This window comes from Salarias fasciatus, chromosome 17 (assembly GCF_902148845.1).
Source record: "Salarias fasciatus chromosome 17, fSalaFa1.1, whole genome shotgun sequence".
In the NCBI taxonomy this organism is placed as follows: Eukaryota; Metazoa; Chordata; class Actinopteri; order Blenniiformes; family Blenniidae; genus Salarias; species Salarias fasciatus.
Genome location: NC_043761.1, coordinates 22,026,829 through 22,053,317, shown reverse-complemented (window position 1 = coordinate 22,053,317; position 26,489 = coordinate 22,026,829). Strand labels below are relative to the sequence as shown.

Below are 26,489 nucleotides of genomic sequence, written 5' to 3'. Positions count from 1 at the left end.
GTTGTAGGGTCTCATGATGCCACATGGCTCCCCACTCTCTTCAATGAGGAATGTGTTTCTGGGCCCTAACTTGGTAGACTGCGCCGAATCCGCCCGCTGTCAGCGGAGCGCAAAGTGCGCCGTCGGCGGATAAAGTCAACGGGGCGTGTCCAGAAAATTGTCCTAATTTCGTGAACCAGGCGCAGTCACGCCTCCATCCCGCCCACCTGCGCAGGTGGCGCAAGAGAGAGGAGAGAAAGTGGGTTTAACCCAGCTGAGCGCAATTTGACCAATCAAATGAACACCTCTCCTTTTTTTCAAATGCACTGCAGCGAAGGACACTGCTATATTAACATGATGAAATACATTTTATTTCCTGGCCTCAATACTAAACCATAGTGAAGCAACAATGTATATGACTGCATTTTGAAATAAATAATCTCTGGTAGAGTATGGGGAGCCAGACAAATGAAATAAAAATGCAGACACCCTGCATTTAGAGGCTACATAAAGACTTTGTAGGGAAAGGGAAAATCTGTTTTTATTTGTGTGCATCATAACTCTTAAAGATACATTTGGGAAAGCACAAAGAATTACAGGTGTCTGCACGCCAATCACTCAGCGCAGCTGCACAGGGGAGCTGGGTGAGTCTACTTAGGACTGCTGGTTCAGTTGTCATCAGATCGATGTCCTCTGAAATGATTCCCTATAATTCCTATCACACACATGGCATTCCGGCCATCCCAGACGAAGGATAATCAATTATGAGAGAGCGGTGGCGACATCTGCTATCTGCTCCGTCCTCTGCTCTGCTTCACGTGTTGCCAGCATTCTTACCCCCCTCCAAAGGCCGCTATGGTCAGCCAGACTGTCATACATATGCAGTGTTTTTGCGCAGGAGCACACCAACAGGTTGCTTTTCTGTAATCTAATGCATTAGAAATTAAGGTAAAGAAACAAAATATTAAATCAAGTGGATCAGCAAAATGTCTGCCTCATATCTGCTTTATTAATGCCTCAAATCAGGTTTTAAAATGTATTGAACTTTTTACAGTGCGCATTTGCGCAGCGTACCTCTCACTCACACTCCGCGCACTCGTTTCCCTGATACACACGCACACACACGCCAACACACACAAAATAGTTGTATTATTAACTGTCAATAATAATCAAGAACATATTAAAATTAGTAAAATAAGTCTCCCCGGCTGCGCACCAGGACGGACACCTTCCCACACCGACCCGTCCTCACCCTGCTCATTTTATTCCGGGACTGCAGGCTCTACAGGACAAAGGTATTTATTCAGAAAATATGTTCGTTCTAAAATTAATTTTTGGAAACGAAAAATACATGGTTTGCTGTACTTTAATGGAGGATATAATATTTTACCTGAATCTGTAACTGGCACATCTGGAGACGCTGCAGTGCCCCTGCTGTCAATACCGTGTTCACTGTTGTGCTCAGATGTATTACATTAGTTTAAATAATAATAATAATAATAATTTTACACCATTTTATGTTATAATTATTTAGTTGTAAACTGACAGCAGCCTACAGTAATTCTCTGTACCTGGAGGTGATGCGTGAGCGCTTCATACGCTGCTGCAGGTTCTACGCTGGACTGTGCAGCAGCTGGAGGTCGGTCCGGTATTTTTGGGGCAGCAGGATTATATTTGTTTCGCTGTTTGGCCCGCGACTATTCTGACTCTGATTCAGAACATTCCTCCTCTTCACTCCAGTCAAGATCGCTGATGTCCGACACGTCTCCGCCATCCGATTCCCCCTCACTGACCTCCTGTATCATTGCTGAAGCTTCTTCCACCTTATATCTCTTCATTATGCCTCTTTTTATTGTCTTTCTTTTGGGATTTGCTTGATATTTTTGGCCATCTGTCTGATTGTCTGCTGTCAGAGCTAGCCCCCTGTTCAGATGCGCGCATGAACCAAAACAAATCAATCACAGAAGAAAAAAAAAAAAAGCCCCGTGAAGTGCATCTTTTTAATCAGTCTAATAATAATAATAATAATAATAATAATAATAATAATAATAATAAATGAATAAATAAATAATAAGTCTCAGACCACTGTTGGCCTTTGGAGGTATAAATGCTTTGTAATATTATGTGTGTCATTGTTAGGACCTTAATTGCTTCAGAAAAACATACAGGACACATATTTAGGAAAAGTCAAAGAACTAGATGACAGGGGAATTATTTTTAACAGATTTATTTGAATTCTAAAAACCCAAATGGTCTGTCAGATCGTCTTGGATGTTCTAGTGCTAAAGAAGATAATAAAAACAATTATGTGGTTCATGAGTGATTTTGTGTATCTTTCATGACACTGACAAGCTGAAACCCTGCCTCTGAGGTTTTCTCAGACAAATTATCATCAGATCCTCCTCCCCAGCCTGCTCACACCTTCCGCAATAAACTCTCACTGCGCCAGCTGATTCTGTCGAGCCCCCCCCCCCTGGTGCGCCGCCACGCCCATCTCGGCGCAAGTGCAGCAGACCGGTCAGAAACCCTCTTCTGCGCCTGTCGAAAATAGGAATGCGCTGCCTCCGCCGCTGATCATCACCAAGTTGCGCCGTCAAATTAGAGCCTTCTGTGTTTGATCTTCATGGGTGAGGTTTGGTTGTGTTTGACAGGGTCATATTTTTGAAAATGTAATTTATAATCCTCCAAACAAACACTCCTGTACAGTATTTACTCCTACTGTACTTTAGAATATTCAATTTTTAGATATTAGATTGTAATCAGAGCACATTGCCAGGAGTAAAAATTGAAACTTACCTTTCATTTTGGGAAACACAGTGACATGAGCAGGTCCTGAAGCTGGAATGCCAATGTTCATGGTGACACCACTGATCAAAGCAAACATGTTAATATTGACACAGCACAACAATAAAAGCTTTTCAATGATTTGAAAACAATTAAGCAAGTTGTAGTTGTGCCTTGGTTAAGATCAGTGCTTCAAAAGTATCAAGTGAAGTTTGAATTTTCAGAAGACTCTTGCCCACACCTTTTTTGATTGTCCATTCATCCATTTTCATCAATAGTGCAGTTTATTTCAAGAGTCATTGATATGTTACCACTCACTTTTCAAAGAGTACATCCTCCTTGGCCTTGGGGAGTTTTTGCTTCACGTGGAAGTGTTTGATCCTGGCATCACAGCTCAGATTCTGTGGCTTGTAGCAGAACCACAGCTCACCTGTATTGAGGTCAGTGTAGTTACACTGTGGCTGCTGGGTTGGAGGCAGGCACACACTGCACATGGTTATCTCATTGAGTGAGCCTGATTGAAAAGTGCTGTAGAAGTCCACTCCATTAGGCTTTTCACCAGCAAACCTCTGCAGGAATGGGATTGCCTCACTGGGATGTACCAATGTTACCTGATTGAACAAAGAACCAAGAAAGATTTTTAAAAACAAATCACCAAGATTTTGCCGAGCAAGTGAAGCGAAAATGAAAGTTATTCACATGATTAAGAATGATATTTGTGCTTTAAATGTGTTTTAAATGCTGGTGACACAACTACCTCCTGCTGTGGAAAAAAAAATAGAACAGTTTCTTAATACAGCTGAACAGGAATTAAATGTACTGAAAATTTGGAACAGAAAAACAGGCTAAAATCAAGGTAAACTGCAATAAAATTGAGAGACCATAAAAACAAATTTCTTGGTGTGACTATTGATGGTGAACTATGTTGAAAACCACATATTAACAGTGCAAAAAATAAAATGTCAAAAATCATTGCTGTACTTCAAACAAACCATGACCTCAACAATATGTCATGATACTCACTTCACTGTTCCCGATTCATCTCAAATATGGCTCATTGAGTGGAGTAACACTGATAAAATCTACACTCCTTTTATTTTGTAGTTGCAAAAAAAAAGAACAATGAGAATCCCCAATCCAAATACTTTGAACCAACCAACAGTTTTTTTTACATTGAATTAAAAACCCTTAAATTGTATGATTTAGCTGAGTTCAAAGTAGCACAGATGATATACCTGATACAAAATGATTTGTAGCTATTTGAAATCACAGGGAGCAGTTATAATTTTAGGGAAACAGGGTTTTTTAAACAAGCCAAGGTGAGAAAAGCAATAAAGCAGAGATGTGCTTCTGTCAGAGATGCTGATCTGTAGAAACCTTTGAAGAAAACTTGAATGCATGTTCACATTACACACACACACACATATATATATATATATATATATATATATATATATATATATATATACATAAATATATACATGGCTGGATAGTCCAGTGGTAGAGGACACTGGATTGGAACATGAGGTCAAGGGTTCCAATCCTGGTCAGGGCGTATGGTACTCCAGTTGGACCCTTGGACAAGGCCCTTGACATGCATGTCCACACCTCAGCATGAGCGAAACCATAAATGAAAGAGTCATACCGGCACGGACGTTGCCCGGGTCAACAAGGTCCGCGTTAGCTGTTGTGGAACCAGAGCATACTGATGAGAAATTGGCTACTGGAACAAGACACTCGTGTAGCAGGTCAGAGAACAGAGCGTTGATGGGATGCTACTACAGCAGTAATCCCAGCTAAAGGGGATATATGCAGAGAATGTGGGAAAAATGGTTGCTTCAGAACCCAATATCGAAGCTGATGAAGAAACACCTACTAAATCAATGCTCAAATATCCGCAAGAGGAACTTACTCTCACAGTTGGAGATTGATGAGCCCCACCAAGCCCCAGCAACTCACCCACGGTGCAAGATGCTACATCAAGGGGCAGCCAGGGTGACAGCTCATGCGAGATTTGGTACCAAGCCCCAATAACAGAGCTGAACACGAGAGCGGCTGACCTGAGAGAGAAGATCATGACGTCCTGGGGGAACTCAACACCCTCTTGGCTGCCAAGGCTAAGTAATGATAAAGTACCATTGGAATCTCTACTGGAAGATGTAAACACAGCACTGCTAACTATCCCTACCAGCACCATCACTGAGACCAATCAGCTAATTTATGCAACAGCGACAGTGATCCTTGAGATGCTTGGCTACAAGATGAACCCGCATGAGTAGCCGGAGTGACCAAGAACCTCCATGGAAAAGAAGGCTAGAGGTAAAAATCATGGAAACACGGAGAGAAGTCAGCTTCCTCACAGAACTAAGCAGAGGGGTGAATCTCAAGAAAGAACTGCCCAAGAAATCCAGAAAGCTGTCAGTAACTGAAGCACTGGAGACTGCTAAGCAAAGACTCACAGTCCTCGCTACCCACCTAAAGAGATACATGAGAGAAGTGGAGACCAGGAGAATAAACAGGGTGTTCTCCAACTATCCAGCTGAGGTCTACTCTCAGTGGCAGGGTAGTAAAGCCTCGGTCACACCTCCCGAACTTTGCTGGAGCGTCCCTGGAGCGGTGAAAAAGATCTATCACTGCTCGTAACCGTTCACCACCGTTTAACAGAAGTTGGCCTCCGTTAAAGCAACGCCGTATACGCTCGGCCACCGCTGATGTTACCGGAGGGGCCCTCCTACCGTTCCGAAAGTTTTGAGCTGCACAAAATATTCCGAGCGGTGAGGAGCGTTGGATTTTCTGCCCCGGCAACGTTCACCCCAGCTCCACCAACGCCCAGTCCAAGGTTGGCACCGCCAGACGCAAGTTCGTGGACGCTCGGGTCCGCCAGGCCAACGCAATCTTGAACGCTGGACCACCGCTGCTTCGCCGGTGTTGCCCGGGCAGCGATTAAACGTTGCACAAACGTCGGTGGAGCGGTTGTAAGCGTTTTACGTGAGGACACGGGGTTGCTGGAATGGTGGAATGGAATAATAAATTAAAAAGGTTGAAGTAATATATATAAAACAGTATTTTTTTCACAGTTGCTAACACCAGAACAGCCAAGACGTTCTGACAGACCGTTTTGGTTTTTATAATTCAAATAAATCTGTTAAAATAATTCCCCTGTCCTCTAATTCTTTGAGTTTTCCTAAATATGTGTCTTGTATGTCTTTCTGAAGCAAATAAGGTCCTAACAATGACACACATAATATTACAAAGCATTCATACCTCCAAAAGATAAAAAAAGACGCACTTCAAGTTGCTTTCTTTCTGCGATTGATTTGTTTTGGTTCATATGCGCGCATCTGAACAGGGAGCAAGCTCTGACAGCAGACAATCAGACAGATGGCCAAAAATATCAACCAAACCCCCCCCCCCCCTCCCCTCCCCCCCAAAAAAAAAAAAAAAAAAAAAAAGACAATTAAAAGAGGCATGAGAGATATAAGGTGGAAGAAGCTTTAGCAATGATACAGGAGCTAAGTGAGGGGGAATCGGATGGCGGAGACGTGTCGGACAGAACCTGCAGTGGCGCATGAAGCGCTCACGCATCACCTCCAGGTATAGAGAATCACTGTAGGCTACTGTCAGTTTAAAACTAAATAATAATAACATAAAATGGTGTAAAAATAAATAAACTAATGTAATAAATCTCAACACAACAGTGAACATGGCAGTTGGAGCACTGCAGCGTCTCCAGAGGTGCCAATTACAGATTCGGGTAAAATATTATATCCTCCATCAAAGTACAGCAAACCATGTGTTTTTCGTTTCCAAAAGTTAATTTTAGAACAAACATATTTTCTGAATAAATACCTTTGTCCTGTCGAGCCTGCAGTCCCAGCTTCAAATGAGCAGGGTGAGGACGGGACCGTGTGGGAAGGTGTCCGTCCTGGTGCGCAGCCGGGGAGACTTATTTTACTCATTTTAATATGTTCTTGATTATTATTGACGGTTAATAACACAACTGTTTTGTGTGTGTTGGTGTGTGTGTGCGTGTTTCTCAAGGAAACGAGTGCGCGGAGTGTAAAAGGTGACGCTGCGCCAATGCGCACTGTAAAAAGTCAAATACATTTTAAAACCTGATTTGAGGCATTAATAAAGCAGACATGAGGCATTAAAAGGTTTGCTGATCCTCTTGACTAAATATTTTGTTTATTTATGTTAATTTCTAATATATTAGATGACAGAAAAACAACCTGTTGATGTGCTCCTGCGCAAAAACACTAAACAATCTATGATGGTCTGGCTGACCGTTGCAGCCTTTGGAGAGGGTGCAAGAATATTTCTTGACACAACCAGTGGGCCACATCTATTTACCTGACTCCATTGCTTCGGCTGCCTGTTCAGAAATGAATGATCTTCTTGGAGGCTGCTGCCTTTCATTCTCCAGCCTTCCTCTTCTTTTGTCCATGTCGCATGATGAACTTCAACTATCCACTTCTCTCAAAAATCGATCAGAACTTGTATCAAAACAGTCCGTTCAGCTCTCTAGTCACAGAACACCGCTATACCAACGCTCGCAACTGCTCTCTGCCGCTCTCTACCGCTAAACCAACACTAAAGCAAAGCTGGCTTCAGCGGTGCACTGCTAAGCCAACGCCCGTGTTATCGATTTTGTTTCCCATTTTGTGCGCAGTGACGAGCGTTTGGCCCCCCTCCCTACTGTTCAAGGAACGCTCCGGCAAAGTTCGGGCGGTGTGACCGGGCCCTAAGACCAAAGCAGATCCACCCAGGGCTGATACTGAGCAATACTGGAAAAATATCTGGGAAAAATAAGTGCCACACAACACCAATGCCCAATGGCTGGCAGGGTTGCAGGCAGAGCACAGCAACCTCCCAGAACAAGACTCGGTGGTAAATACAACAGCAGATGTACAGGCAAGAGTGACCAAAATGAAGAGTTGGACAGCTCCAGGGCCCGACAAGATTCACACCTACTGGCATAAGAAGCTAACTGCACTCCACGAACGCCTTGCAGCACAAATGAACCAGCTGAATGAACCAGCCAAATGAACCCATCCAGAGTGGCTAACCCAAGGCCGGACAGTCCTCATCATGAAGGACACCCAGAAGGGAACAATACCATCAAACTACCGGCCCATAACCTGCTTCAGCACCACATGGAAGCTCCTATCAGGCATTATAGCGGCCAGGATAAGTAGGCACATGGATCAGTACATGAGTAAAGCACATAAAGGGATTGGCAATAACACCAGGGGGGCCAAACACCAGCTACTGGTTGACAGGGCAATCGCCCAAGACTGCATGGCCCGCAGCACCAACCTGTGCACTGCCTGGATTGATTACAAGAAAGCCTATGACTCAATGCCACACACGTGGATACTGGAGTGCTTGAAACTGTACAACATCAACAGGACTCTACGGAGCTTCATTCAGAACTTAATGGGACTGTGGAAGACAAGTCTAGAGGCCAACTCAAAGCCAGTGGCACAGGTGAGCATCAAATGTGGCATATACTAAGGTGGTGCCCTGTCCCCCCTGCTGTTCTGCATAGGCCTGAACCCCCTCAGCCAGATCATTACCAAGAGCAGCTTTGGATACCGGTTCAAGAGTGGAACAACTGTCAGCCACCTCCTCTAAATGGATGACATCAAACTGAATGCCAAGAATAAACGTGACATCGACTCCCTGATTCACCTCACCAGGATGTACAGCAATGACATTGCGATGTCATTCGGACTAGATAAGTGTGGCCGAATGGTATGTAGAAGAGGGAAGGTGATCACAACTGAAGGAGTTGAATTACCTGAAGGGAACATAACAGATGTGTAGGACAGCAGCAAGTACCTGGGGATCCCACAGGCAAATTGTAACCATGAAGAGGGTACAGAGAGTAAGACAAGTCCTGAAGAGCCAGCTGAATGGCAAAAATAAGATCCAGGCCAGAAACACCTACACCCTACCAGCAATCAGATACCCTGCTGGCATAATATCCTGGCCACTGGAAGAAATGCAAGCCACTGATATCAAGACAAGAAAGCTCCTCACAATGCATGCAGGGTTCCACCCTAAGTCCAGCATACTGAGGCGAGACACCAAGAGAAAGGAGGGAGGCCGAGGACTAGTGAGTGTCAGAGCCACTATCCAGGAGGAAACCAAGAGCCTCCATGAGTATACCAAGAAGATGGCCACCAGTGATGGTCTGCTAAGAGAATGCCTCAGACATCAAAAGCCCAGTAAGGAGGAGCCAGAGCAGCTGTCATGGACAGACAAAGCCCTGCATGGCATGTACCACCGACAAATTAAAGAAGTGGCTGACATTGGGAAAACATACCAGTGGCTGGAAAAGGCTGGACTGAAGGACAGCACATAGGCACTAATCATGGCTGCACAAGAACAGGCCCTTAACACAAGATCAATAGAGGCCGGTAATCACCAAACACGACCCCGGGTGCAGACTGTGCAAAGAAGCCCCAGAGACAGTACAGCACATCACAGCAGGGTGTAAGATGCGGACAGGCAAGGCATACATGGAACGGCACAACCAGGTAGCGGGCATAGTGTACAGGAACATATGTACCGAGTATGGACTGGAGGTCCCAGGGTCAAGATGGGAGATACCTCCAAAGGTGGTCAAGAACAATCAAGCCAAGATCCTGTGGGACTTCCAGATCCAGACTGACAAGCAGGTGATGGCCAATCAACCACACATAGTGGTGGTGGATAAACAGCAGAAGACAGCTGTGGTGATAGATGTAGCAATCCCAAGTAATGGCAACATCAGGAAAAAGGAGCACGAGAAGCTGGACAAGTACCAAGGGTTGAGGGAAGAGATAGAGAGAGTGTGGGGCGTGAAGACAACAGTGATGCCAGTAGTGATGGAACTGTAATGGAAATTTTATGTATTTGATGCAAGTGATGGTTATCAACTTTAAGTAGACTCCTTAGCAGACGGCCCCCCTGGACTCCTGACACCAAGCAAACCCAAATGGGGGTTTCTTTCCTGTTTGTCCTGTTACATGCTAAACAAATGTGTCTCCCCCTGACCGGGCGTAATCTCCAAAAGGTATCGACGGTCTGTATGCTATTCTTCTAAGCTGCATCGGCAGCCACAGGGGGTTGAAGTGGGTTGGGTGGTTGGAGTTGTTCCTTTGTCACTTCATATGTTAAATATGTGTCCCTTCTTGACTGAAGGCAGCCTTTAAGACATGTTAATGACATTAACATGTCTGCCCCTGGCCCCAGGGGTTCAGGGCGGGGTATAAATATCAGTCTGTATCTCAGAACTTCAGAACTCACACTGACTGAGCAGCTCTGACTTCTCTCCTGTTGCAACTGGAAATAAAGGAACCAGTAAGGAACTCATCATTGGTGCATTTATTAATAGAATTTCCACAACAGGACACTGGGAGCAGTAACCCCCAAGCTGGGAGGATGGCTCCAGCAGATACCAGGAACAACATCTGAGATCTCTGTTCAAACGAGCGCAATCCTAGGAACAGCTAAGATCCTACGCAAAACCCTCAAGCTCCCTGGGCTCTGGTGGAGGACCTGAGCTTGAAGGAGACAGATACAATACCGCCGGTGTGGCGAGAACACGGTTTATTAATATATACACTCACACACACACACACACACACACACACACACATATATATATATATATATATATATATATATATATATATATATATATATATATATATATATATATATATATATCCATCCATCCATCCATTTTCAACCGCTTATCCGGGGCAGGGTCGTGGTGGCAGCAGTCTCAGCAGGGATGCCCAGACTTCCCTGTCCCCAGACACTTCCTCCAGCTCCTCTGGGAGGATCCCGAGGCGTTCCCAGGCCAGCCGAGAGACATGGTCTCTCCAGCGTGTCCTGGGTCTTCCCTGGGGTCTCTTCCCAGTGGGACATGCCCGGAACACCTCCCTAAGGAGGCATCCAGAGGCATCCTAACCAGATGCCCGAGCCACCTCAGCTGGCCCCTCTCGATGTGGAGGAGTAGCGGCTCTACTCCGAGCTCCTCCCTGGTGACTGAGCTCCTCACCCTATCTCTAAGGGAGCGCCCAGCCACCCTACGGAGGAAGCTCATTTCAGCTGCTTGTATCCGGATCTTGTCCTTTCAGTCATGGTCCAAAGTTCATGACCATAGATGAGGGTGGGAATGTAGATTGACCAGTAAATCGAGAGCTTCGCCTTCACCTTCACCACAACGGACTGATACAACGACCGCATCACTGCAGCCGCTGCACCGATCTGCCTGTCAATGTCACGTTCCATCCGACCCTCACTCGTGAACAAGACCCCAAGATACTTAAGCTCCTCCACTTGGGCCAGAGTCTTTCCAACGACCTGGAGAAGGCAAGCCACCTTCTTCCGGTCAAGGACCATGACCTCAGATTTGGAGGTGCTGATCCTCATCCCTGTCGCTTCACACTCAGCTGCGAACCGCCCCAGTGCAAGCTGTAAGTCCGGGTTCGATGAAGCCAACAGGACAACATCATCTGCAAAAAGCAGAGATGAAATCCTGTGGTTCCCGAACGGGACCCCCTCCGGCCCCTGGCTGCACCTAGAAATTCTGTCCATAAAGATTATCAACAGAACCGGTGACAAAGGGCAGCCCTGCCGGAGTCCAACATGCACCGGGAACAGGTCCGACTTACTGCTGGCAATGCGAACCAGACTCCTACTCCGGTCATACAAAGACCAGATGGCCCTTAACAAGGGGCCCCTGATTCCGTATTCCCGGGGCACCCCCCACAAGACACCATGAGGGACGCGGTCGAACGCCTTCTCCAAATCCACAAAACACATGTGGACTGGTTGGGCGAACTCCCACGAACCCTCGAGCACCCTATGGAGGTTATAGAGCTGGTCCACTGTTCCATGACCAGGACGAAAACCACATTGTTCCACCTGAATCCGAGGTTCGGCTATCGGTCGAATCCTCCCCTCCAGTACCCTGGAATAGACTTTCCCGGGGAGGCTGAGGAGTGTGATCCCCCTGTATTTGGAGCACACCCTCCGGTCCCCCTTTTTAAACAGGGGGACCACCACCCCAGTCATCCAATCCAGAGGCACCGTCCCCGACTGCCATGCGATGTTGCAGAGACAACATCAACCAAGACAGTCCCTGCGCATCCAGAGACTTAAGATACTCAGGGCGAATCTCGTCCACCCCCGGTGCCTTGCCACCGAGGAGCTTACCGACCACCTCGGTGACTTCACTTTGGGTGATGGACGAGTCTACCTCTGAGACCTCAGCCTCTGCTTCCTCCATGGAAGACGTGGCGATGGGATTGAGGAGGTCCTCGAAGTATTCCTTCCACCGTCCAACAATATCCCCAGTTGAGGTCAGCAGCTCCCCACCTCCACTGTAAACATTGTTGGCGGAGACCTGGTTTCCTCTCCTGAGGCGCCGGACGGTTTGCCAGAATTTCTTTGAGGCCGACCGATTGTCCTCCTGTATGGCCTCCCCAAACTCCTCCCCGACCCGAGTTTTTGCCTTCACAACCACTCGGGCTGCAGTTCACTTGGCCTGCCGGTACCCGTCAGCTGCTTCGGGAGTCCCATGAGCCAACAAGGCTCGATAGGACTCCTTCTTCAGCTTGATGGCAACCCTCTCTTCCGGTGTCCACCACCGGGTTCGGGGGTTGCCGCCACGACAGGCACCGGAGACCTTATGACCACAGCTCCGAGCAGCTGCTTCAACAATGGAGGTGGGGAACATGGTCCACTCTGACTCAATGTCCCCAGCCTCCCTCGGGACATGAGAGAAGCTCTCCCGGAGGTGGGAGTTGAAAACCATGCTGACAGAGGGTTCCACCAGACGTTCCCAGCAGACCCTCACAACACGTTTGGGTCTGCCAAGTCTGTCCGGTTTCCTCCTCCGCCAGTGAATCCAACTCACCACCAGGTGGTGATCGGTCGACAGCTCTGCTCCTCTCTTCACCCGAGTGTCCAAAACACGCAGCCGGAGGTCAGATGACACGACAATAAAGTCGATCATCGACCTCCAACCGAGAGTGTGCTGGTGCCAAGTGCACTTATGGACACCCCTGTGCTTGAACATGGTGTTTGTTATGGACAAACTGTGGCTAGCACAGAAGTCCAACAACAAAACACCACTCGGGTTCAGATCGGGGAGGCCGTGCAATCCAATCACCCGCTTCCAGGTCTCACTGTCGCTGCCCACGTGGGTGTTGAAGTCCCCAAGTAGAACAATGAAGCCCCCAGTCGGAGCACTGTCCAGCACCCCTCCCAGGGACTCCATGAAGGCCGGGTACTCTGCACTGCTGTTTGGCCCATAAGCCGAGACAGCAGTGAGGCACCTGTCCCCGACCCGAAGGCGCAGGGATGTGACCCTCTCGTTCACTGGGGTGAACTCCAACACATGGCGGCTGAGCTGTGGGGCTATAAGCAAACCCACACCAGCCTGCCGCCTCTAACCGCGGGCAACGCCAGAGAAGTGGAGAGTCCAGCCCTTCTCAAGAGGTTGGGTTCCAGAGCCCAGGCTATGTGTGGAGGTGAGCCCAACTATATCTAGCTGGTACCTCTCAACCTCCCTCACAAGCTCGGGCTCCTTCCCCACCAATGAGGTGACATTCCATGTCCCCAGAGCTTGTCTCTGTGTCTGAATATTGGGTCGCCAGGCACCCTGCCGTCAGCTGCCACCCAATCCACATTGCACCCGGCCCGTACGGTTCCCTCGGTGGGTGGTGAGCCCACTGGAGGTCAGACCCACGTCGTCCCTTCGGGCTGAGCCCGGCCGGGCCCCGTGGGCAATGGCCCGGCCACCAGGCGCTCGCTTACGAGCCCCAACCCCAGGCCTGGCTCCAGGGTGGGGCCCCGGCTGCGCCATACCGGGCGACATCACGACCTTTGTCCTTTTTCTCTGGATAGGGGCTATTGAACTGCTCTCAGTCTGGCCCGTTCTGGGTGACGGGCCAGTTTTTGCGATGGGAGACCCTACTGGGAGGCATAAAGCCCCCGGCATCATAGCTCCTGGGATCATGCGGGCTCTCAAACTCCCCCACCATGATAAGGTGGCAGTTCTCAAGGGATATACATATATATATATATATATATATATATATATATATATATATATATATATATATATATATATATATACACACATACATATATGTATATTTATATATATATATATATATATAATATATATATATATATATATATATATATATATATATATATATATATATATATATATATATAGCGAGAGAGAGAGAGAGAGAGAGAGAGAGAAAGAGGGAGTAGTCAGAAAATATGACAATAAATAAATATCTGAAATGCTGTAACTCTTGATTGAGCTGACCTTTTGAGTTTTTCTCCTGTTTTTTGTTGTGGAACTTTATACATTATTAATTTCTGTTGGATGTAATTAAAGCGACACCAAGGAACGTTTCAACCGTAATAAAACATTTTAATATCTTTTGTGATGATACATCGACTTACAACTCGTTGAATGATCCCTCTGCCACACCCTGAGGACATCAGTATTGCTTTCATTTGGACTAAACAACTGTGAGGAGGGTGGTAAGAACCCTGCACGCTAAAGAAACTCCAAATGTGCGGACTGCTTCACGGCGTGCGTCACATCAGGATATAACATTGTTTAGTCATCATTAGATTCATGACCTCGTCGTTATCCATCCTTCACACAGCCACTGGAAACAGGTGCCGCCAAAATCAACGAAAACTGAAAGTTCCTTAGGGTTGCTTTAAATCTCAGTTATGAAACTGTTTATGTGGCAAACTCAGACCATGTAGGGCTTATATGATCATTGGTATTATTGCAAATGTCATATGGGCTGTCATGAATATAATGCTGACTTCAAAATTGATTACAAACCAGACTGAACTTATTACCTCAACTTGTGACTTTCCTTCCCAGGGTAAGACGAACACAGCAGAGTAGGTGCCATTGAGATGATCCACCACTTGACCTGCGACACCTGCTTCAAGTGCCCGGTTGTGCAGCCGAGTCAGTAAGAAATCTCCCCCATGATTCTTGGGACGACCCTTAAAGTCAAACATCTTGATCATGACCTCCAGCTGATCCCCCACGAGCCACGATCCACCTCCTGGCCTTGGGAGAATGACAAAATTGCTGCGGGCTGCATTGCTGGTGTCATTCAGGGAAACAGGAGGTGGCACAGATGGAGTATTTGGCCAAGCTATAGAATCTAAAAGAGTGTTTTCCTCATCAATCTCTTCAGGAGACAAAGGACGGAAGGTGCAGTAGTTTTGATTGGAGCCTGGATCACTGGAACCTCTGTTGATCTTGAATGGAGGCTTCGGTGTTTTCTGAAACTGGAAGAACCAAAGTAGGTGTCTTCATTTAATGGAGGCTTTTCTTTTAATGCTTGATTTAAACACATTCTATCCAGTGGTGCTGTTCTTCGATCAGGTAACATCACTTGATGTGCAACATATCAACCACCATCCTCAATACGGGATATAGTCAGTCAGCCACAAGCCAAGTCAAAAATTTGGTTGTTGCGGTATTTCAGCCCGCTCCTTTCCTTTTTTGATTGACAGGTAAGTGACAGGCTTGCAGACGTGTTTGATTCCTCCCGTTTCCATAGCAGCAGCGCCAGACAAATTTATCGTTTTTTTTTTTTTTTTTTTTTTTCCATCGTGAGAAATACAATGTGTGGCGTTAGTGTGTGACAAAAGACCCAAATGCGTGACTGTCATGCTCAATACGTGGGACTTGAGAGCGCTGCGAGTTTGCATGGGGCCGACTTAGCTTGGGGCCGACTTGACTGTAAATCCCTCAATGCTTACTATAAGTTCTCACCTCCAGAAAGTCGATGTGATAAAATGTGTAGACAAACAGACTCAAGGACACAAAGATGATGCCAGACTTCAGCAATCCTTTCCAATTTCTGTCCATGATGGATTTAGTTTTTAACTTTATCTAATGAGAAGACAAGAACAAATTTAAAGCAGGGGTAAACAACAAAAAACTGAAAAACAGAAAAGATAAGCAACAGTTTCAACCATTTCCAAATGAATGATATGAAGCATGCTGATTCCATCAGAATCAAATTTACAAGTATCTGCACAAATATCTGATTATTCAATTTCTTATTTTCTATTTGTGGGCGTGTTCACATCTTTGAAATAAACAGACAGAAGTATCTTTAATTTGTGTGATTCATGTAAAATCTATTCATCCTGTCACAGTGTTTAATTATCAGTGTATTTACCACTGATTTATAGATTGGTTTCACTTTCCTTGCAGATGTATCTTATCACCTTGTCTGTTGATGTATATTTAAGCTGATCTGACATGAAACTTGGAGCTCTCAGCTTTTTTTGAAATTTACCTGGAGTTGAGTGAAACTCATTATCTGATTCAACAGAGCTCTGTTCACAATGAAGCCGTTATCAGTGTGGGTTATGAACTATCGACCAAAACTGCTATAATTAAAAATAAATACAGAAATATAAAAATGGGTCAACATAAAAATTCATGTGCCAATTTATCATACTTTTTTTTCCCCATGAGAAAATCTAGGTCATTTCATTTAAGGACCTGTTTATGACCAGACCTGAACTTTGCCGTTGGCTACAAGTAGAGCAAGTTGTGCAAACAGTACTGAAACTTCAACGTGTATGTGCAATATGTCCATTCGAATCTATGGCTCTGCACTGAGAAATAAATCAGTTTTAAATTCTTCCATGAGCATGATCATATAACATACGTAAAAAGTTTCTTTGCAGACCAAAATGTGCCATTTGTTACAGGTCAGGGCATTAGAAAAAAACTCAACGAAAGAGTGATTTCAGTGTGTTACGAACACTGCCATATTTATATGTGTTTAGCACCGTCTGGGGATGTAAGATTGTTCCGGTGTGTGTGTGTGTGTGTGTGTGTGTGTGTGTGTGTGTGTGTGTGTGTGTGTGTGTGTCTATCCTGCAGCTCTCAGGTTGCTGCTGCAGCACGAGCTGAGCTCTTTTTTATCCCCATGTACCTGTTGAGCCAAATTGGGTAGCAGTTCATCAGTCCCTTCAGCCAAATCATGAAAAGCCTCCTGAGAGAATAAAAGCATCTGCAGAGCACCGTCCAGCAGCGAGCTGCAACCAGCAATGCTCTTGTGCCTCTTGGTGTTGGTAGATAAAACTCTGTTAAGTTATCAAGGCACAAGGATGGTTGGTTTTGGTTTCAGGAACCTTTGTTGCATTCCCTAAGTTTCCGTTGGCTTTTAGTGTTGTACGTTCTGATAGCTCCAAGTTAGAGTCTCCTGTTGTTCTTGTCAGATTTTATTTGTCTAATTTGTCCAACTAACACCATGGTCTTTATATTACTTCGCTTTTCCCCAATGAGCTAATCCGAAGAGTGTCTCATCCTGTGAGTGTCTGATTTCCGTCTGCTCTCCCTGTGTAAAGTTGAAGACTCAACCTCATTCATGTCAATGATGACAGTTTGGACAGATGTGGTAAAATAAAAATAAGTATTTGTTTTTCACTTCATTCTGAAGAGTTTCCGGAGGGGTTTTAAAAGAGAAGCCTCATCCCAAAATGAGCTTTCACACTTTAGAAAACACATCCTGCAACCTGGTGATATTTGCATACAACCTGCCGGAAAAAAACAAGTCCAAAATAATATTTGGACCTTGAAACGTCACCTGCATGTGATATTTTGTTGATTTAACTCACTGCTCTGAAAAGAAAGCATAAAACAGGTTAATATAAAACTAAATCACCTCCATCATAAACAGCATATCTGGTATTTCGGGAAGGATAATAAAACATATCCAATTAAAGATTTCTCTGTTACAAACAAAAAATAATGTTACATGTTGTATAATGAACTCACACTCTAATCATTATGCTGTGATCACTCATTTATCCACTATATTAATCACATTATAAATCATTATGCTGAGATTCATTTTTTTATTTACAATTTTATTCATATTCTAATGAATATTTACTGATTCAACTGTTCACTATATTTTTACCTCATGTATATATATATATATATATATATATATATATATATATATATATATATATATATATATATATATATATATATATATATATATCAGAACAGGGAGTCAGTTCTTTCCCTGTTCTCTCCTCACATGAGAAAAAAAACTTCTGTGTCTCAGAGGACAATTGACGCCTGTATTTAGCCTCGTAAACCAGACCCGCTCACTCCTCATCCACATTTGGATTGGAGTTAAGCTCAGTCTGGACAGGAGCCCATTGAAACTTCTTGCAGGGGGTGTCGGTTACTCCTTTGACTGACAGTGCACTTCAGCCAATCGGCGCTTCAAAACAAATATGGGCTCCTACCCAGACTGAGCTCTTCTCCAAAATCCAAACGGATGAGGAGTGGGCGGGGCTGGTTTACGAGGCAAGCCTGTATTGGTTTTCGAGAAAAACAACAGCTGTGGCTCAGAGTGTTATCAAAATGTAACTGTCAGTCATGCAAACACGAAGGTTTAACTTCCCGAGCAAAGGAGAACTCGACGCCATTTCTGCTTGAGATTCTGATGCTGTTCGATCTTCATAGCTGAGGCCCGGGGGCATTCAGGTTATCTCCCTGTCTGATCAACCTCCCACTGAATTAAAAGAACTTGTGCACAGACTTGGAACTTTTGAGCATTCTTGATTACTCTTTTCTTCAGTTTTTTGTCAAGTCTCAACACATGTTAATTCGTACATTGTGTGATTAGTGTTGTTAATATTTATGACCCATGAAACTCAAGCATGTAATTTTCCTTCAGACTGTGTTATAATACTCTGGATTTTCATCAAGTTCGATCTGGTTCATCTTTAGATCACCAAAAGTGTTGCTATTTGTGCGTTTGTAAAAAGAAGATATCTGTGATATATCTGTGAACAGAAATGAATCTTTTGTTAAACTAATATAAAGTACAAGAGCACAAAGTTCATTTCGGCACAATCAAAAGCAACAATTCATTTTTCAGATCTCTGAAGAGAAAAAGAATATATAGTATGTTACCTTGGCTGAACGTAGTGGAAATCAAAACAGTACACTCCAAGAGTTTGTTGTGCTGATCGAATTTGAATTTCAGGTGAAAGAAGCCAGATGTAGAGTGCCGGCAGACACAAACAGCAGTGCTGCAGGAACCACCCTCTTTTATACAAATCCTCTTCTCACTGACAGAACAGTTGACCAGCACCTCCCAAGCAATAAAACAGACTCCGAGAACACTGACATTGTCTGGTGGTATGGTTGTTGTCGCAGCTCCTATCTCAGTGTTTAAAGGGGCTGTATCATGCAAAATTCACTTTTTGTATGTTTTAACCTTGTTATATAGTTATGTACTCACCAAAAACTCCCCCAAAGCATTTTTTTTCTTTGTGCCTGCATGTTTGAGCTTTCCTCCTTGTTGTGCTGCTCAGAGAGGCAGCCCCTCCCGCACCCGTGAAAACGCTCTGTTTTCCCACGTTGACGTCACACGGAGAAGATGGCTCCCCTGAGCCCACCTCCCGCAGGCCCTCGGCATTCAGCGTTACCGCTTTTTTCTAACTCTGATTACGGAGATAAACTTTAACCATCATCTGAAAGCAACAGTCAAGCAAGAGCAAGAGTCTGAAGGGTCTGAAGGGTCTGCGCTTGGTGAGCTTCTAACAGGAAAAGACGTTTTTGCGTGTATTTCCATGTAGAGAAGCTAGAGCTAAAGAGCTAAAGCTAACCCTTAGAGACGCTAATGAAGCGCTGATTGGTTGAAGTATGCTGTCAGTCAAAGTCCACAGGGGGAGAGGCGGGATTTTCAGTGAAACAGAGCGTTTTCTCTTCCGGGTTTCAGAATTAGCCCCAGAAAATCTTTTATTTCACACAAAATGACTTTTCCTTTGCTCCAAAAATAAACTATTACCATGTTAATGCCATTTCCAGGGTTTGGACTAGCTAAAAAAGCATGATACAGCCCCTTTAATAGTTTAATCATGGATGACGTGATAATTATTTTTTTTGTTATCAGGGGCGTCATTACTCCCACAGCTACGGACCAATAAAAACTCTGACATGATTGATTCATATCACGAAATCTATGATCCATCACTCTGTTTCACAGCTACTGTTGTTGCTTAAATGCTGTCTCGAGCTGAGGCTATGAAGTGAGGGGAAACTGACAGATTATTGGTCATAGTAAAGTAAATAATGAACAGTATGCTGATTCATTTAAAATCATATTCCAACTGCGTTACATAGAAAATGAATCTGTAAGAAAGAAAGAAAAAAAAAAAAAGAAAATCTGAAAGAGCACCAAATTATTTTGGGGGCTTAAGAATGTTTTAGGGGGACTTCAGCCCCCTAAAATAGGCCTAACGACGCCACTGAATGTTATTAACTTTGATTCTTGTGTTGGACTGAAAATAGACTCTGTCACGGAACAAGGCGAACCCAAAGGCAGACCAGAAGTGACTGGAGCCAACAGCAGTATTTATTGGAGGGCAATACAAAAACAGTCAATCAAAGGCCAGTGCCAAAGTCCATGAGCAGAATCCAAGACACAGAGACAGAGCTCCAGACAGGCACAGAAGGAAGTACACAAAGCCAGTACACACATTAAGATTTTCAAACTCTTAAAGGATTTTTTTTCCTCTCACAGAGACCTCACACATGAAGATCGAAAAAAAAAAAACAAGCATTGATCAGTTTTGAATGTTTTGTGTTCAGTGTGCTCTGATAGAACACCGCACACACATTATTATTCTGTCTCACTGCCAATCCAGAATATGGCTGTGGTTGCTGCTGCACGCAATGCTGATCGTGAACAGATCAAGACACGACAGAATCTATGTATGGCAGGCTTTTTTGAGTGTCCGTCGCAAAGAAAGGTGGCTGTATTGGTCACTTATTTGTTGGTCACCATGTTAAAGTCTCTACTTGTGCGGCGAGTTGCTCAGTTGTCTCTGAGGTTCTTGTCTTTCATTTCAGTCACGGCACTGTGAGTTTGGGTTGGCTTCACTTTATATAGCATCAGCTGGACAGAGCCCTTCTGTGAATCCATTCCACTTGTTCATATAGAGAACAACCACATCACTGACAATCCAGTCCAGGTTTTCCCTGTGACCTTACATGCAGCTGGTACCTGTACCTACAGGGTGCCAAGACTTTGAAACACACTAAGATGAATAAATTGGGATTAGGAGAAGAGTGTGGACTTATGGATGAAATATGGATATGAGAAAATTTTTCAAGAGAGCAGCGCGCGAAATTCCCTATAAAATGAGATCGATTGAGATCGAATCTCTGCCGGTTTAGATGCCATATAAGTAGGTCCTTACCGCCTGTTGGCTTTTTTTATCATGACATGAAGAAATTTTAAAGAAAGAAACTACCATGAAACCGCTAGCGTGTAGCGCCCGGAACTAAAGCGCAGCATGTTTGAACACAAGAGTTTAACGCCAGGAAGGCACTGGACGCGGAAGCGTAGCGGAGGCGCCGCGCGCACCACGAACGTCTCCGTGCCGGCGCTTGGCTGTTCGGATTGGAGGCGTATCTGCTGCCTGCGCTCTCCGCCTGGTCACACATCGACTGCCCTCAGCTGGATCCATCTGCTCTCGGTTTCCCTCTGTCTCGCTCTGCCAGTATGGATGTGTGTGTTTTGGTGACCTGTGGAGAGACTTTTTCTCCTCCTGTCCTTTTTTTTTTCTGCATCACGTGAATCTCTGTCACTGTGTGTGTGTGTGTGTGTGTGTGTGTGTGTGTGTGTGTGTTTGCTTGATTGGGTGCATACATGCGTATGTCTGTTTGTGTGTGTGTCCATCTCTCTTGTGATTAGACCCAGTGACAGACGGACGAGCAACACCGTAACCAATTGTCATTTAATTTATTTTATTTTGAAAATTGACCGGATTCTCTTGCCTTTTCTGTTTCTGACTTCCTGTCTGGTCCGATCTGCTTGATCCAGCTTGACAAATGGCGCTCTCGCCGCTCGCGGCTCGCGTGAAAAATAGAACGAAGCGGAGCGGGCGCGCTGCAGAGGGCGAGCCGCTGCGCGCGCAGCACCCCCCTGCGTGTTGTGTGCGGGCAGTCAGATCGGTTAACATGGGAGGCGAACAGAAACTCCGTGCCAAGTTCCTCGTCCAGCGCGTTCTCCGCGTAAGCCACACGGACATGTCGGAGCAAGCAGATGGAGCACAGCGCGGTGAAACGACGTGAGAAATGGATAAAGCTGCGTTCACGCCGCCAAATGCTTTTGGCGATTTTGCATCAAAATACAATTGAAAACAAATGGGAACGCGTGTTCCACCAGCGACGAGACGCGGACGTGGCGTGTCGGAACGTTGAAGAGCAGAATGAAGAAAATGTTGGTGAAAAGGAGGAAGAACAACAAAGAAAATGCCAGAAAATGTCAAAAGTTTGGGACAACTTTAAACGAAAGAAAGGGAAGAGCTCGGTGCAAAGTATGCACTGCCAAGCGGAGCTGGCATATTATAACAGCACCACGTCGATGCTAAAAAAAAAAAAAAAACAGTGACTGTATTCTGAAATTGTTGTTTTGCACTCCTTTGAATGCACTTTAAAATTTTAGGGCAGCTTTCAGTTTATAAAGGTGAATGCGCTGTTTCTGAAAATGAGAGAGTTGACACACTCCCTTTCATCAAACTGACAGGTTGACCTCTGAATGAACCCACACCCCCCTCCCAGACGACCCCCTCAACCCTCCCAGACCCCCCCCAACACTCCCAGACCCCCCCAACACTCCCAGACCCCCCCCCCAGACCCCCACATGTGCACGCACACACACACACACACACACACACACACACCGAGCGATTTTGTCGCACAAATGAATTCACACACCAGCGATAAAACTCTTCCAGCGCAGTGTCATTTGTCGAGTGAATGCAGTTGCGTTAAATGCATCTGGTGGAAACACACCGTTATGGTAAAACATATCATTCCTCACTGTGCTGTGGAAGCCACGTCCCCCAGGGTTACCCGATCAGACTCACTGTTTCCAGCCCAAACCTGACGTAAAACCCGCCCAACTCAATAAAAAACCAGCCCAAATCTCAAAGGCTGTTGAAACTCATGCTAAAACCATAAAATTCCTATTTGCATAATAAAGACGCATCATGAGCACATAGCTCCAGTGAATAAAGAAAGACAACAGGCAGTAAAACGGGCTCCCCAAAAACACAGATTGTCACCTTAGATTCTCTTGTCAGTCACTGGGTCATTGCAACTGCAAAAAACATTTTTCCCAATACTAACATGAAACATGAGCAACCAAACACCTAAATCCAACTTACCACTGTTAAATTATTTTTTTTTATTTTATTTTTTTCCCTTGTCCTGTTCGGCAGCTGGGGCATGCAATATTGTATGATTGTCGCCTTTTACTATCCGAACAGATTTTAATGTTAGCAGCAGGACGAGACTGAGTCTCCTCCTGCTGCTGCCTTTATTTAAAGCTGGCATCCGGCATGGCTGCCGGACAGGACCGGGACGGAAACGCTCAGAGAGTGAGAGACAGAAAAGAGAGAGAGATAAAGAGAGGGAGAACGGGGGGGCACAACCTATGTACAAAGTCACAATACAAAACAGTGTTGTCGACGCACCACACGCAACCAAGAACAATCCCAATCTAGACAACACCAAAACAGAGCCGACAACCAACACAGAAAATTACGGAACCATACATACATTTTTTTTTTTTTTTTTCGAACCATAATAGTGAACAGACCAGGCCACAAAAATAAAAGGAGGTGTAGGGGAGGAAGGAAATGCAAGGACACCACAAACCCTTTTTTTTTTTTTTTTTTTTTTTTTTTGAATATAGCTAGTCGTAACTAGTAGTAAACTCGGGGCGTGCATCAAGAGAGGTCTGCTACAGATCACCATTATTCTAACCACCACAAGAAGACAAGGTAACCCAGTATGTGAAGAGTGATTAAAGATCAACGTGATCATGTGAATATGATGGTGACAGTGATGGTGATAGTGATCATGCATATATGACCTCTGACCTCTGAGAAGGCCAGAAGCAGGCCAGAGAGGCCCTCAGAGCCCAGACAGCCGGCGGTCATCACAGAGCCCGGATCCAAGCTGCCCCCCCAGGCAGACGCCCCCGCTCCGGTCCAGAAACGGGGCAGAGGAAAGCCCCGGCCGGGAACCCCGGCAGCTCCGGGGCCCGGGCACCGCGGAGCCACGACCGGCAGGGCCGAGAGCCCAAGGCCCAAGAGCCCAGGAGCCGACCCCCCACCCAGGCGGAGGGCCATGACCCACCCGGGAGAACCAGCCCACACGGGCGGCTACCCACCCCAGGCCAGTACACCCCCCAGCGCTCCGGCCACGCACCCCGAGATCCAGGGCATCACCCCCCCCCCCCGGGCATCACCCCCCCCCCCCCCCCACCCCACCCCCACCCGGAACCCACCCCCCCGTCCACCACCCAGCCCACCCCTCCCACCCCCTGTCCTCTCCCGCCTCACGCCCCCCCGCCCCAACCCAACACTCATACCCACTCACTCATACTGACACACACACATGCACACACGCACACACGCAACCACTCATCCCTAAACCAAACGCACACACACACTCACATTCCAACACACTCACACACTCACACACTCTCACACACACGCTAACAAGCACGTGCGCGCACACACAAACACAAACACACACACACACACACACACACACACACACACACACACACACAGACACACACACACACACACACACACACACACAGTCAACCCTAACCCAAACACACTCCCGCGTCATCCAACTGTCATATCCTGTGGGAGACACCCCCGGAAGGCAAGAGAACACCGAACCCCACACTGTTAAATTATTGATTAATAACTATGCAGGCTGCCTGGCAATAACTTTTCTCTCTTGTTGACCCACACGCGTTCCCACACGCACACGCACGCACACACACACACACACACACACACACACACACACACACACACACACACACACACACACACACACACACACACACACACACGCCCTCCAGGATCAAGGAAGGCTCTCCTCTGCCCTAGATCCACAGTCATGCAGACGGATAGTGAGAACCTCAGACGCAGAACCTCGGATGGGGTCATGAACCGTGATCTGGTCACTAATACTCACAATCAGGCTAATACCAAGAAAAATCTCCTGCAGCAGATACATAAACAACTGTCTGGCTTGGTTTATTATGGTTGGCTCAGTCGTGTGAACTTGGGCGTCTGTTCTCACAGTTTGGTTTGCTATGGGAAGGGCCATGACCATAACCTGCAGCGGATTCACAAACAACTGAAAAAATTTCTCTCAGCACGGTTTGTTATGGATAGGTAGCTCTCACGACCGTAAAGTCAAACGGTTCTTTAATGAAATTCACATATTTGATCCATTTGCTTGGCCACCTGGCACAGCAGAACCTCAGGGGTCATGAGACCTGATCAGAAGAAAAAAAAAAGCACTTACAGACTTAGAATCCCTTTTATTGGCATTTCACAAATACACAGCAGTACGCAGGGAATGAAATTTTGAGGCTTCCAGAATTGTAACAACACAACACAGTAGGGGTGGGACGAGACACAAATTTCGCGGGACGAGATGTCTCGCGAGATTGAGTCCACGAGATCGAGACGACACGAGACCGGGGGGGGGGGGGGTGCTGAGGTGTGGGGTGTTTGGTGCTGAGGTGCGGGGGCCAGCGTGGTACTCACATGCAGCGTCGGAGCATGGAGTGTCGGGTCGGAGTGCCCCTTGTACGGCCACGTTGCCCTCCGCTCTTCACTGCGCCCGAGGCGGCCGCCTCGTTCGCCTATTCCCATTCAAACCGCGGCGCACAGACGACGCCATGACTGCATTTGCACTTCATGCCACTAGGTGCGCTGTTTGCATGTTCAACCTTATTTTACACAGACACCACAGAGGAAGAAGGGCGCAGCAGCCGCTGCAGGCTCTCTCTGCATGTTGTTAGAAATAGAGTGTGAGCCGGGAAGACGTGGTAAAATGTTCGTTGATGCGATGCACTGTTTTTTCAATAAAAGAGAAGAACTGAACGATCGTTTCCGCACATTTCCTTTACGTCGTATCAACTAAACTGTATCACAAGTAGTTTGTGTACTCAAAAGACCAAGATTCCTTGCAGATAGAACATGCGCAGAACAGTATTTCATGTCCCTTTTGACCGGGTTTTTAAATATGAATATGAGCACATTCAGGGTTTTGCACGTGTTTATATGGCTGTGCGCCATGTAATGTATTATTCCGTCAATATTCCAGTTAATAAAGAGTTTTTGCCTTATATAAACGTACTTAATCTCGCGGCATTCGATCTCGTGAGATCTCGCGGCATTGCGATCTCGCGAGATCTCGTGACACGAGATCTCGTCCCATCCCTACAACACAGTGACATTGTCAATAAATAAGTGCATAAACATATGAAATGCTTTTAGCATCAGAATAAAACAGTTAAAACAATTTGAAGATGGGGCTATGCACGAAATATCAATTAACACTGTCAGTACAAAGGAAGTCACACATGTAACATATTTACATAGAATAAAATATATTACCCCATTAGAAAATAGAAAAATCAGTCATGAGACAAAATCAAGAGTGGATTATTGTGGATATTCTAAGCATCCATTTCTGCATTGTCTGAGCCCTAGACACACCCACGCAAACACGCGCTCGCACACACACACACGCGCGCACACACACACACGCACACACGCTCACA

The 26,489-nt window shown here is 45.7% G+C and overlaps 1 protein-coding gene across 4 annotated transcripts in view; it reads right to left on the bottom strand.

The window, feature by feature from the left end:
• LOC115404114 (NXPE family member 3-like) overlaps positions 1–26,489 on the bottom strand; it is a 61,730-nt gene that overhangs the window by 11,031 nt on the left and 24,210 nt on the right. For 3 of the 4 annotated variants that reach the window (XM_030113296.1, XM_030113297.1, XM_030113298.1), the window contains 4 exons: positions 15,599–15,718; positions 14,665–15,108; positions 3,082–3,374; positions 2,776–2,846 (listed from right to left, as the gene is read on the bottom strand). In XM_030113296.1, the coding sequence (XP_029969156.1) occupies positions 2,776–2,846; positions 3,082–3,374; positions 14,665–15,108; positions 15,599–15,694 (904 nt within the window). In that variant the 5' untranslated portion in view covers positions 15,695–15,718. Of the gene's footprint in view, positions 1–2,775; positions 2,847–3,081; positions 3,375–14,664; positions 15,109–15,598; positions 15,719–17,432; positions 17,656–26,489 lie in introns of those variants that run through there. The other variant, XM_030113295.1, reaches the window with a different exon arrangement.